This window comes from Mizuhopecten yessoensis, unplaced genomic scaffold, assembly GCF_002113885.1.
Source record: "Mizuhopecten yessoensis strain PY_sf001 unplaced genomic scaffold, ASM211388v2 scaffold245, whole genome shotgun sequence".
NCBI lineage: Eukaryota > Metazoa > Mollusca > Bivalvia > Pectinida > Pectinidae > Mizuhopecten > Mizuhopecten yessoensis.
In genome coordinates, this window is record NW_018403450.1 from 555696 (window position 1) to 568099 (window position 12404).

General features: G+C 35.6%; 1 protein-coding gene across 1 annotated transcript; it reads right to left on the reverse strand.

The window, feature by feature from the left end:
- Positions 1-6947: 6947 nt before the first annotated feature.
- Positions 6948-11623, reverse strand: LOC110443117 (protein obstructor-E-like). Its single transcript, XM_021487160.1, has 4 exons — positions 11498-11623; positions 10760-10907; positions 10287-10432; positions 6948-7267 (listed from the first exon to the last, which is right to left on the reverse strand). The coding sequence occupies exons 1-4, from the start codon at positions 11550-11552 to the stop codon at positions 7149-7151; spliced, it is 468 nt and encodes a 155-aa protein (XP_021342835.1). The 5' UTR covers positions 11553-11623; the 3' UTR covers positions 6948-7148.
- Between the last annotated feature and the right edge of the window lie 781 nt (positions 11624-12404).

Genomic DNA, 12404 nt, shown 5'->3' on the forward strand with positions numbered 1-12404 from the left:
TTTGTCAGATTAATTACAACGCATAAAAATCATAAAAAAATATTTCCTTTGAAGTATCAATGTTGGTTAAGTGACGGTAGAGACTTTTTCCTGTTGCCTGTCCTTAAACGAAGGGTAGTATATTAATCTTACATCTTCAAGAAAGCAATTCGCTTTCCTATTATGCGTCATTATCCTTGGGTAAAGGTCGCTTTGACTCGATATAAAATATTTTGTTACTGAGACACACAGTCCACCCGTGTTGTGTTTTAAAGTACCACCTAAGCCGAAACTTACAAAATGGGCTTTTGATATGTGTCCTAGCATTTTGTATCATATCCGAAAATAAGTTATTTATGAATGATACGAATATTTTTTATGATAATCATATGATCGACTGTTATTAAGAGGAGTCTTGTTATACTTATCGTTTTAGAGAAAGTATAATACGACACACAGTGCTCTCTAAATGATGATATATCTCGGTCAAAACATGTGCAATAGCTTTGAATATAAATGCATAATACACATAAATTCATTTTTTGTTAAATATACTGCGTCGGTGTTGCAATTATCTAATGACATACATACTTGTTTAACAATAATTACAAGCTCATGAACAACAAAACCACAGTTTTAAACATCAGGACTACAAATAATCCAAAATGTCAATTAATGGCAACAAGGGAAACCTTGGGAGCACTGTAACAAAACCAAGAGGTAGCTAGTACAAAATTACGGAAAAGCTATGTGATGATTAAAATTATCGTTTTTGTATATGATTAAAAAAATGAAAGGGACGAATTAGTGAAGAAAGCGCTTTTTATAATCTTGTCACAAATTTCTCATGACAATTTAGTTCATGTTGGTAAACTAACAAGAGAAAAATGCTTTCTTTGGCGTTCTTAACCAGTAATCGAAAGCTGTCGGTGAACTTCTAACTAACAAATATGTCTTTCAAGCCGAGAAGAGAAGGTATATTCGCGCTTCATTCACCTAACTCCTTTGGAATACAAATACAAGGATTTATTCAGAACAATCAAACATTCATATTACGTTAAAACCTACTAATATCGTACTTTATGCGGTTTGAAATTCTCACAACGGTATACTCTAGCGTGCATACCCTTACTAAACCTTCTTCCTTTTGTTCAAATCAAAATATGAACAACAATATCTGATTTGATTTAAATTGTGAAACTAATAGTTCTTACTTGAGGTGTATTGTGTAAATGCAAGGCGACAAACGTGAGTTATGTGTGAAATCAGACTCAATGACACCGTGTTCTCGGTCGACAGCGTGGTACTGTACATAAATCAGACTCGATGACACCGTGTTCTCGGTTGACAGCGTGGAACTGTATATAAATCAGACTCAATGACAGCGTGTTCTCGGTCGGCAGCGTGGCACTGTACATAAATCAGACTCAATGACACCGTGTTCTCGGTCGACAGCGTGGCACTGTACATAACTCAGGCTCAATGACACCGTGTTCTCGGTCGACAGCGTGGTACTGTACATGATTACTTCATCGCGTATTGCGCTATTCCGATCGTAGCTATATTTAGTACCGACTTTCCCAACGGATAAAACTGACCACACTGTACGTTGTCTTTAGGTCATGCATAAACCTTCGTTAGGGGATATATATACTTTCAGCCTAATCGATGTTTAAGGGTGTGATTTTACTAAATAGCCCTTTAAATAATATCGTATTTCATCATTCTATTTACATTAGACCACAGGCTTTGACTGAATCAAATGTGAAGTACCACTATTGATATACTATAAAGTATTTGAGGAGTATAATCTTCTCTTAAAGAGACACATGCGATGTTTTCCCCCTAGTGATAACTACAATATACAAGAATACAATGGTTACATTTTATGATGAGAAGCGCAAATAGAAGAAGGCGGTAAAGAATACAAAGCTCACAGTGTTTGAACCCCCTTTATTTGGCTGACATGGCAACGCCTCCCGTTGTCAGGGGCAGCTTGTTTTGGACTTTAAACAATGTCTTCAGACAATTGTAAACAAATGTTTTACTTCCTGGCAGTCCTCGGTTAACATTTGCATTTTATGCGTCGAGTAAAATGATATTCGCTTGTTAACTAAATAAAACTAAAACTCAAAACAGTTGGAGGTAAATATTAACACTGCTTCTTCTTATTAAACCTGTTTTAAAGTGATGTTAAGATTCAAAGGCTCTCATAGTTTAAGTTGACATAAATTTTCACTACATCGTGATAAGTTTTTATTGCATTAACAAGCGACCTTAAATTAGAGAAAAACACTGTGCCCGCCAACCTCAATGGTGTTTAATTAAGCATCCCTGTACCACTGCCAACATCCTCGATAACTAGGGGTTATGCTCACTGTCTCTCTCTTTAATGTACCTCAAGCTAGAACTCATATTTACAACACTAGTTTCTTTCCTGATACAATGAACTTATGGAACTTATTAGATTCTTGTATAACATCTGCTAATTCCCTTACTTCATTCAAATACAAACTTAAAAACTATTTTAATAATCAAGTAGATAATACTTCCCTGATCTTTCAACAGTGCAATCCTAGGAATTTTAATATAATACTTTGTCAAATCAGGCAAAAAGTAAGTGACTTAAACTTTGATACATTTACTGATCACCTTATTCAAGATGGCAGTTGTTCTTGTGGAGCACCGCGCGAAGATGCTGATCATTTTTTTCTTTTTTTGTCCTAATTATTCTGATTTCAGACTGGATTTTTATGAAATATGTAATGTAGTAGGACTTATTAGTCTGACATCAGGAGATAATAAGCTATCACCAGAAACTAATAATGATATATTATCTAAAGTTGAGAAATTTATTGATTTAGCTAATAGATTCACCTAACTCGAATTTGATTAGTATATTTTTATTTAATACTTTCCGTTATATCAATCTGCTCTGTGCATGTGTGTATGTCTGTGGGTGTGTGTGTGTGGGTGTGTGTGTGTGCGTGTGTGTTTAGAAGTATGTATGTTGCCAGTGACGCAGTACTTGTACTTGTACCATAACATCGAAAATGAACTAGTAGAAGTGTTAGCCTTGTTATTAGTGTGTGTAATTTAAACATTCAGCCATATCAATAATTCAAACACATATACATATTTTCCATATAAATGTCCATCTATTTCAATACGTAATTAATTATCGATAGTTTTGTAAATATATCTTATTATTCTTTGTAAATGTATATATGTTGTACCGTTTCAGGAGAAGACTAATATAGGCACTGCCTGTTGTCTCATCCTTTTGTAAATACAATAAAATTTGTTGAAACCAAACTGTCTCTCTCTGCACCGCTGGGGTATGTCATAGCAAAACTGAAGGCACGAGGCTAGCTATTTGATTGGTGTCGGGTAAAAAAGACCTGACCAATCGCTAGGCTAATATTTGTCCTTTGAAGATTACAGTGGAGCGATGCCCAACTTTATAGCCAGTAAGTGTTATCGTTACACGGCCGCGGGATTTTTTTGATGTACATCAAATTATCAAATTAGCCTTCTCGTCTCATCCACAAGCCGGTGCACACCGAACCTTCCGTTTTGCTATGACATATTCTAGGGGTGTGGAGAGCGAAAGTGAGCGTAACTCCTGGATATCGAAGGTGCACTGCCAATAACTGTAATTACCCATTGGAAACTGTTGTATTGTTACCGGCATTACTATATAAACAAAGCTTTGATAAATCAATTTTGAAAATAAAACCAGAATCTGCGGGACTTTCATTAAACAGTTAAAATAATGATAAAGATATAATCGACAATAGAGTTTTGTGCGTATGGGCTAGATCGCGATTCGAACCTTTGACTCTAGATTAGTGTACTACTGCTCATAGCGACCGACCTACCTGCTCAACGGAAGTGCTCTGTGCTACAGTTACCTACAGTATGTGTGAAACATTATAGGCAGACATTACATGTGGAAACTTTAGGGTGTACTATGTGTGGTACGATGTAGGTAGACAATACGTGTGGACAGTTTCGGACGGGATATTAGCAGGGATGCGATTGTTTTCCTCTCCTCAGAGAACTTCCCTTTTTATTTATTGTGCTTTGATTTTACGAGCTCTTAAATATGGTTAATTTTAGGTAGTAAATACGTGTTAGAATCTTTTCGACGGGGTATACAAGGGGTGGTAATCTCCCTCTTTTATGAGAAATTCCTTTTTTTTTTAATTGATTTGTTAATGATTTTAAAAGCGCTTGAATGTGTTGAACGTTAGAGGATAACATGTGTGGTAAACTTTGGAGAGGAATACGTGATATATAAAGGCCGGGTTATCATCAAGTGCTGCGTTGCTAAATCAGCTACATGTATGATAACATGGAGCGAAGTAATCTTATTTTAATTCCGCCATAGACCGTTGGTATACAGATTATTTTAATTTCAACCGACCGCTGATTGGAATGAAAAAAGAGGTTTAGGAAAAATTCATGAGGACAGATGTTTTTGATTTTTTTTTTTACAAAGATGGCATTTTTAATGTTTTGAGAGCATGGAATAATATTCTGTCTGGTTACAATCAAATATTATTGACAACTTCTTTCTAATTAAGTTTTTCGGCAAACATGTTTTGCGCACTTATTTAAAAAGACGAAAGGCATTACGCTTACCAATCAAACATTGAAGTGACCGTTGACATGTGATATGCAGCCATCGCTTATATTCATCATTATAAATTAAAAAGAAAAGTTAAGACACTATCCGTAGAAAATTTACCATTGATGTGGGTCATTTTTCAACGGCTTTAGATCACAGTTTTCTACGGGTGCCAGGGTAGGATTTCTACAGAACACAGTTTCTCAAACGGATGAAAAGTGTGCTATATAATGCTGTGTTAGCAACAAGATTTCTCATTCTTGAATTATTTCTCACTCAGCGGAGAAAACGTGCTAATCTGATGGACATGGATGATATATTTTCTCATCCCAGCTCTTGCTCACAAAGGTGAGTCAGTAGGAACTAGAAATGGCCAATGATCTTTTTTTTGTATCAAACAAAAGAAAACGTTAACATCAAATGCAGGTGTCTAAAAGGCTTGGTAGGCATACATAGGATTTCACACGAAATTTGTTTGTCATTAAACATGTTCTTTAGGACCAGTATGATTTGAACCGTCTTAGGGTTAATGTTAATCACGTTTGTTGCAATCACTTGAAAATTTCTTTTTTTTATCTCTTCCTCAATGCAATGATTTTTTTTATTTTTTATTTTTTTTTGAAAATAGCACTTTCAAATAAATCCATTGACTGCAGGCGTGCTTAAATCACATCGACCCTGATATCATGTCAGGGAATTATAAATGAAGTTATAACTAGTTGCATGTGATTTTACACCAATTAACTTGTTTGCAAAAACTTGCATGGGACACATCAATTGTTTACAACAAACTTACAGTTTGTTTACACTACCAGTACATACCTGTACAGGTAGTCCGACACACCTGGACAGATGTTAACTGGAAGTTTCTTAATCAAATTGTTCATCTGCAATTGTTTATTATGTTCTAATAGCAAAAGAAAAGCAAATGTAACATTTGTTTTTATATTTAAGTAGTCAATATGCTGTAGTTGAAGTTGCGACTAGTACCATAGTGATGTACTGTTTTTCTATATAAATAATTATCATTGTAATGCGTGTGCGGCTCAATTTCAATGTCGTTAAATTTTCGAAGAGATCATGGATTTGCAAGGAAGGAATAATCGTAGTGATGGTCAAATTTCAGGCTGGTTTGCAGTTGTAATAATGTAGTTAAAATCATAGCATTATTAACTCAAATACAGGGTACATGACCGGTGACGATAACCCGTATTGATATTACGACATCGTGGAACCGTTCTAGCCCCTCACATTACAGCTGTCTAATAAAATAATTTTCATTTTTTTATTTGCACCAGTGAATACTACACTATATATCACTTTGAAAGGTTTGTGTAAGATGTGAATAATGTTTTGTTAATTGGAATGGTGTGTGCCAATATGTTTACGTGTTCGGCCTGTCGTAACCCAGTACCTCAGAGATAACAAACCAAGATATGCATATACACACCAGCGATTTAAACTTATTAAAATGATCGACAAATTTTACATTTAATTGAGCGATGAATTGGAATAGTGTTCAACGTTCGTAGCTATGGTGTGCGGGCATTTTGAATCTTGTTTTTTAGAGAAAAGTTTACTATGAATTGATTTTCAACTTGAAAATAGTAATGGTTTTAGTATAAGGCAAGATATTAATTTTGTTGTTGCAGGAATTCTTCATATATGGGAAAAAAACAATTATCTATGATGAATTTATCGATTCCCCGATCCGACGTTAAAAAGGTATCCAGTTTCCTTTCACATTAAGTCCCCCTGTGTGTTTCCATTCGGGCAAACAAGAATGTTTGATATATTTGAAAGAACTCGGTAAATAAATGTTGTAAAATAAATATAGTTTGTAAAGTTTAAATAAATAAGAGGAACATATGGTAACAAAATCAGCTCTTGTTAACATGATATTTTAATCGTTATTCAACATCATTTTACAAAGAAACCGGGTACAGTTGTTAAGGCAAATATATAGTTGTTAATCATGTTAAAATAGGTACCTATGGCTGTGGAATGAATGAGTACTGATTACATCGTTACAAGTGATAAGAAACAAAATCAAAAACGGTTTTGTTATTTATTTAATAAATAACAGCAGAATGAGGTAAATGCAATACAATAACAAAAACCTGTCTCTTCATAGCGAATTAACTTAAGAAGTGTCATTTGCGTATTTACTCTCCAACACATCCCAGCCATTCTCTTTTAATATAAACGCTATTCCGTCTTTGCGTATTGCAGAGTTATCTTCTCTTGGGAACAGGGATTGATTGTTAAGTCATTTGGTTGTGCGAGAAAATTACGTCGTTTTCTCAAAAATTGATGACGTTACTCTCACAAACAAGTGACGTAACAATCAATACCTGCTCCCAAGAGAAGATAACTCTGCAATATGCAAAGACGGAATATATCTGCAAAATATGTATTCCCTGAGAATCGCCTGCACAATGACGCAGTAGGGGATACGTAATTTCTGTTAGATCCGAGCATCGTGGAATAATATCGACAAAAAATCAAAGATACGTAATGTAAAGCATTGCTGTGATTATAGAGTCATAAATTCCTCAATACTCATGGATAGATCCGTCGCTGGTAGAGTTCCACAAGGCTTTGACACATTAAATGTCCAATCACACACCTGTAATTCCTGGTTAAATACCAATCCTGTCAATGGAACAAACAAATATTTATATAGAAAATATATAAAACTAAATCATCCGTCAATCATCGATTATCAAGTTATCAATATCGAAAATGAAAGTCGAGACGGAAACCATGACGATATCAAAATTACTTAAAATACACCATATTCCGGCGTCATCATTATGTGATCGGGAAAGAAACATGTTTAAAATGACAATTGAAGCAACGAATAATATTGTTTAATTGTTATGTCGTTAACAGTAGCTACATCTTAAATGCAATGGAAAATATGTACGTAGAGTATAACAGTGTATACCCATATGGCATAGCAATACCAAGTAATCGTGGTAAAAAGTTTATGTTATTTAAATTTTACCTTCAGGACACCATGAAATTGTGATAGAGGGTTTTTATCATAGGGACACATGGATTGGGAAGTATGGCATACTCTTTGCTGAGGGACCAAGGATTTGACAGTATGGCAGAATCTTAGCTGAGGGACACAAGGATTCGGGAGTATGGCAGAATCTTATCTGAGGGACACAAGGATTTGGGAGTATGGCAGCATCTTAGCTGAGGGACACAAGGATTGGGGAGTGTGGCAGAATCTTAGCTGAGGGACACAAAGATTCGGGAGTATGGCAGAATCTTAGCTGAGGTACACAAGGATTTGGGAGTATGGCAGAATCTTAGCTGGGGGACACAAGGATTCGGGAGTATGGCATAATCTTAGCTGAGGGACACAAGGATTTGGGAGTATGGCAGCATCTTAGCTGAGGGACACAAGGATTGGGGAGTGTGGCAGAATCTTAGCTGAGGGACACAAGGATTTGGGAGTATGGCAGAATCTTAGCTGAGGGACACAAGGATTGGGGAGCATAGCAGAATATAAGCTGAGGGCCACAAGGATTGGGGAGTGTGGCAGAATCTTAGCTGAGGGACACAAGGATCTGGGAGTATGGCAGAATCTTAGCTGAGGGACACAAGGATTTGGGAGTATGGCAGAATCTTAGCTGAGGGACACAAGGATTTGGGAGTATGGTAGAATATTAGCTGAGGGACACAAGGATTCGGGAGTATGGCAGAATATTAGCTGAGGGACACAAGGATTGTGGAGTATGGCAGAATATTAGCTGAGGGACACAAGGATTGGGGAGTATGGCAGAATATTAGCTGAGGGACACAAGGACTGTGTTTAGAACGATTGTGATATCTGAAGGAAACAAAGACTGTGTTTAGAACGATTGTGTAATATCTGAAGGAAACAAGGATTGAGTTTAGAACAATTGTGTAATATCTGAAGGAAACAAGGATTGGGTTTAGAACGATTGTGTAATATCTGGAGGAAACAAGGACTGTGTTTAGAACGATTGTGTAATATCTGAAGGAAACAAGGATTGAGTTTAGAACGATTGTGTAATATCTGAAGGAAACAAAGACTGTGTTTAGAACGATTGTGATATATGAAGGAAACAAAGACTGTGTTTAGAACGATTGTGTAATATCTAGAGGAAACAAAGACTGTGTTTAGAACGATTGTGTAATACCCGAAAGAAAACAAAGACTGTGTTTAGAACGATTGTGTAATACCCGAAGGAAACAAAGACTGTGTTTAGAACGATTGTGTAATACCCGAAGGAAACAAAGACTGTGTTTAGAACGATTGTGTAATGCCCGAAGGAAACAAAGACTGTGTTTAGAACGATTGTGTAATATCTGAAGGAAACAAGGACTGGGTTTAGAACGATTGTGTAATATCTGAAGGAAACAAAGACTGTGTTTAGAACGATTGTGTAATATCCGAAGGAAACAAAGACTGTGTTTAGAACGATTGTGTAATATCTGAAGGAAACAAGGATTGAGTTTAGAACGATTGTGTAATATCTGAAGGAAACAAAGACTGTGTTTAGAACGATTGTGTAATATCTGAAAGAAACAAGGATTGAGTTTAGAACGATTGTGTAATATCTGAAGGAAACAAAGACTGTGTTTAGAACGATTGTGTAATATCCGAAGGAAACAAAGACTGTGTTTAGAACGATTGTGTAATATCTGAAGGAAACAAGGACTGGGTTTAGAACGATTGTGTAATATCCGAAGGAAACAAAGACTGTGTTTAGAACGATTGTGTAATATCTGAAGGAAACAAGGATTGAGTTTAGAACGATTGTGTAATATCTGAAGGAAACAAAGACTGTGTTTAGAACGATTGTGTAATATCCGAAGGAAACAAAGACTGTGTTTAGAACGATTGTGTAATATCTGAAGGAAACAATGACTGGGTTTAGAACGGTTGTGTAATATCCGAAGGAAACAAAGACTGTGTTTAGAACGATTGTGTGATGTCTGAAAGAAACAAGGACTGGGTTTAGAACGGTTGTAATATCCGAAGGAAACAAAGACTGTGTTTAGAACGATTGTGTTATATCTGAAGGAAACAAGGATTGAGTTTAGAACGATTGTGTAATATCTGAAGGAAACAAAGACTGTGTTTAGAACGATTGTGTAATACCCGAAGGAAACAACGACTGTGTTTAGAACGATTGTGTAATACCCGAAGGAAACAAAGTCTGTGTTTAGAACGATTGTGTAATGTCTGAAAAAAACAAGGACTGGGTTTAGAACGATTGTGTAATATCCGAAGGAAACAAAGACTGAGTTTAGAACGATTGTGTAATACCCGAAGGAAACAACGACTGTGTTTAGAACGATTGTGTAATGTCTGAAAGAAACAAGGACTGGGTTTAGAACGGTTGTGTAATATCTGAAGGAAACAAAGACTGTGTTTAGAACGATTGTATAATACCCGAAGGAAACAAAGACTGTGTTTATAACGATTGTGTTATATCTGAAGGAAACAGGGACTGGGTTTACACAAGGATTGGGTTTAATATGGCGTAGGCTAACTGCCGTAGTGCGGGTTACAAGGATTGGGTTTAGACTGGCGGAGTGTTTTCTGAGGGACACACTGATTGGGGTTAGACTGGCGGAGTAATCTCTGAGGGACACACAGATTGTATTTAGAAGGGCGGAATCTTACTTGAGGGACACAAGGAATGCCCAAAGAACTTTCCCCTGTTACAAGTGTAATAGGATCTACACGTCATCTCGATATCAGGATAGGCCCCATCGCTGAGAGTGGAACACTCCCGATACGTACCACAGGGCGGCGGTACATTAAACGCGCTAAAACATACAAACACAGAGGTGACAGAAGAATGTTATATACAATATCATATCGTATATAGTGTTTGAAGCAACAACTTATGATCTTTTAAAAATACAATCTGCCAAATTTCCTTTGATATTTGGTAAATTTTACAACAATGCAAAACAAATGTTTTAAGCAGTAAATAATCGTACATAGATGTCTTGTTACCAATATTTGTGCGTATGATGATATAGAAAGCAAGATTGGTAAGTAAAGATATAAAGTAATGGTGATTATAAATGTAGTCTATGTTACAAATGTTTAACGTTATGAAGAGTTATACGCTTATTAACGATACCTACTCATCACATGTGTATGTGTCCCTGTTGTACGCTGTGTACGGTTTACAGAACATAACTACAGCTGTCTCATTGACACACTTCGTGTACGAGCGGCACCCTTCGTCGTACACACCGTCCTGTTTACCCGAACAATCCAGCGATAGAGCAACTGTAGGGGAAACACGACTAAACGCTTTATACGAATAGGGTTTAATTAGAGTAATCGTTTTTTCATGTCTTTCATTTCACATACAATAAGTACAAACTCTTTATTAAAACATAACAACTAACCACTATAATATAGAAATATAAAACGCTACAGTGATATGTAAATACAAATGTATGTTTATTTTAAAGAAAAATGTTTTAGGATTCATTAGAACGCAAAGGATACGAAAGTGAAAGTTTTCGTAGGCAAGAGGTATGACACTCTCATTATGAAAATATATCTATAACTTTTCAGTAATTCTTTTTTCTCTTTTTATTTATTAATTTATATAGATTTTAATTTTATCTCGTCCTATTTATTAATTTAATTTCTGTCGAAAAAATAGACATTTTTATATAAGAAATGATTCACAATTTTGTTCGGACCTCATTACAATACCTACTCTTCATAGCTTCAGACGCAAACAGTATAATGTACAGTTATATTACTTAAACGTAGAGCAGAGGTATGAAGCGAAACGGTAGTATTAATATATACAAAAACAAATTAAATAGCTATTCTTTTTATAAACATTTTATACAAATATTTACCTGATAATAATACAGTCACGACCATAAATATCACAGGTACAACCATTGGTTCCATTTTCAGTGAGAACAGCTAAATGACTTTCATTCGGTTCTGCACTATATATTGAAGGTGCCACACGCCTGACCGTTCTATGGTACCTGGTGATTAGCAGTAGCTACATTGTCCAATGTTGCGTAAGGGTCACTAATCTTGTCGGTTATCCTTTAGATATGAGTGGAGCGTCGGAACAGACAATATGTGATACAATATTTCCTGTGTATCTTCGGGAACGTTACTTCACATGCTGTATTTCACATAAACGTTCAATCAAATTCTTCTAGATAAGTGATTTCAAATTAACGTATTTTTCAAACTGTTTACGGTTTGTCTCTCTCCAAACAAAAAGAGTTACATATTCAGGTGTATACAAGATAACTAAGCCTATTTACTTTACTAATAACATTTTTGAAAGGTTCACAAATAAGACAAATAACGAGTTAATTGGTTAAACGTGTCTTTTCACATTTAAAACTTCAATTTAACCGAAATACAAAGAAAGAGATCAAGAAAAAACCCTCTCTCATATAAACATGGGTGTCTTTATTATGTTGTTTTGCGTCAAATTCAGGAAAGGTCGAGGTCATCGTCAATTTGTGAACATTAATTCTTGAATGATGATAGACACTCAAAATTGCGACTGTGACGTCATATTGAATGAAGATGTTTGACATACATTACACGATGTGTTTACTTCATAAATACAGAAAACCTAGATTGCTTTTAGGTGTAGCTCATAATTGAAGAGAATTAGAGTTAAAGAGTAAACTTATCAGCAGTATGCATCTATCTAGAACATTACGGTACCTAATAAATATGCTTTGTGAAGCCAAAACATCTTTAACACACTTTAAACTCCATTAACAGGAC

Excerpts from the sequence above, each read along its gene's own strand:
- LOC110443117 (XM_021487160.1), bottom strand. The coding sequence starts at position 11,552 with ATGGAACCAATGGTTGTACCTGTGATATTTATGGTCGTGACTGTATTA. Across the intron at positions 10,433-10,759 it reads GACACATACACATGTGATGA|CGCGTTTAATGTACCGCCGC; the intron begins GTAGGTATCGTT and ends TGTATGTTTTAG. Across the intron at positions 7,268-10,286 it reads GCATTCCTTGTGTCCCTCAA|GATTGGTATTTAACCAGGAA; the intron begins GTAAGATTCCGC and ends TTCCATTGACAG.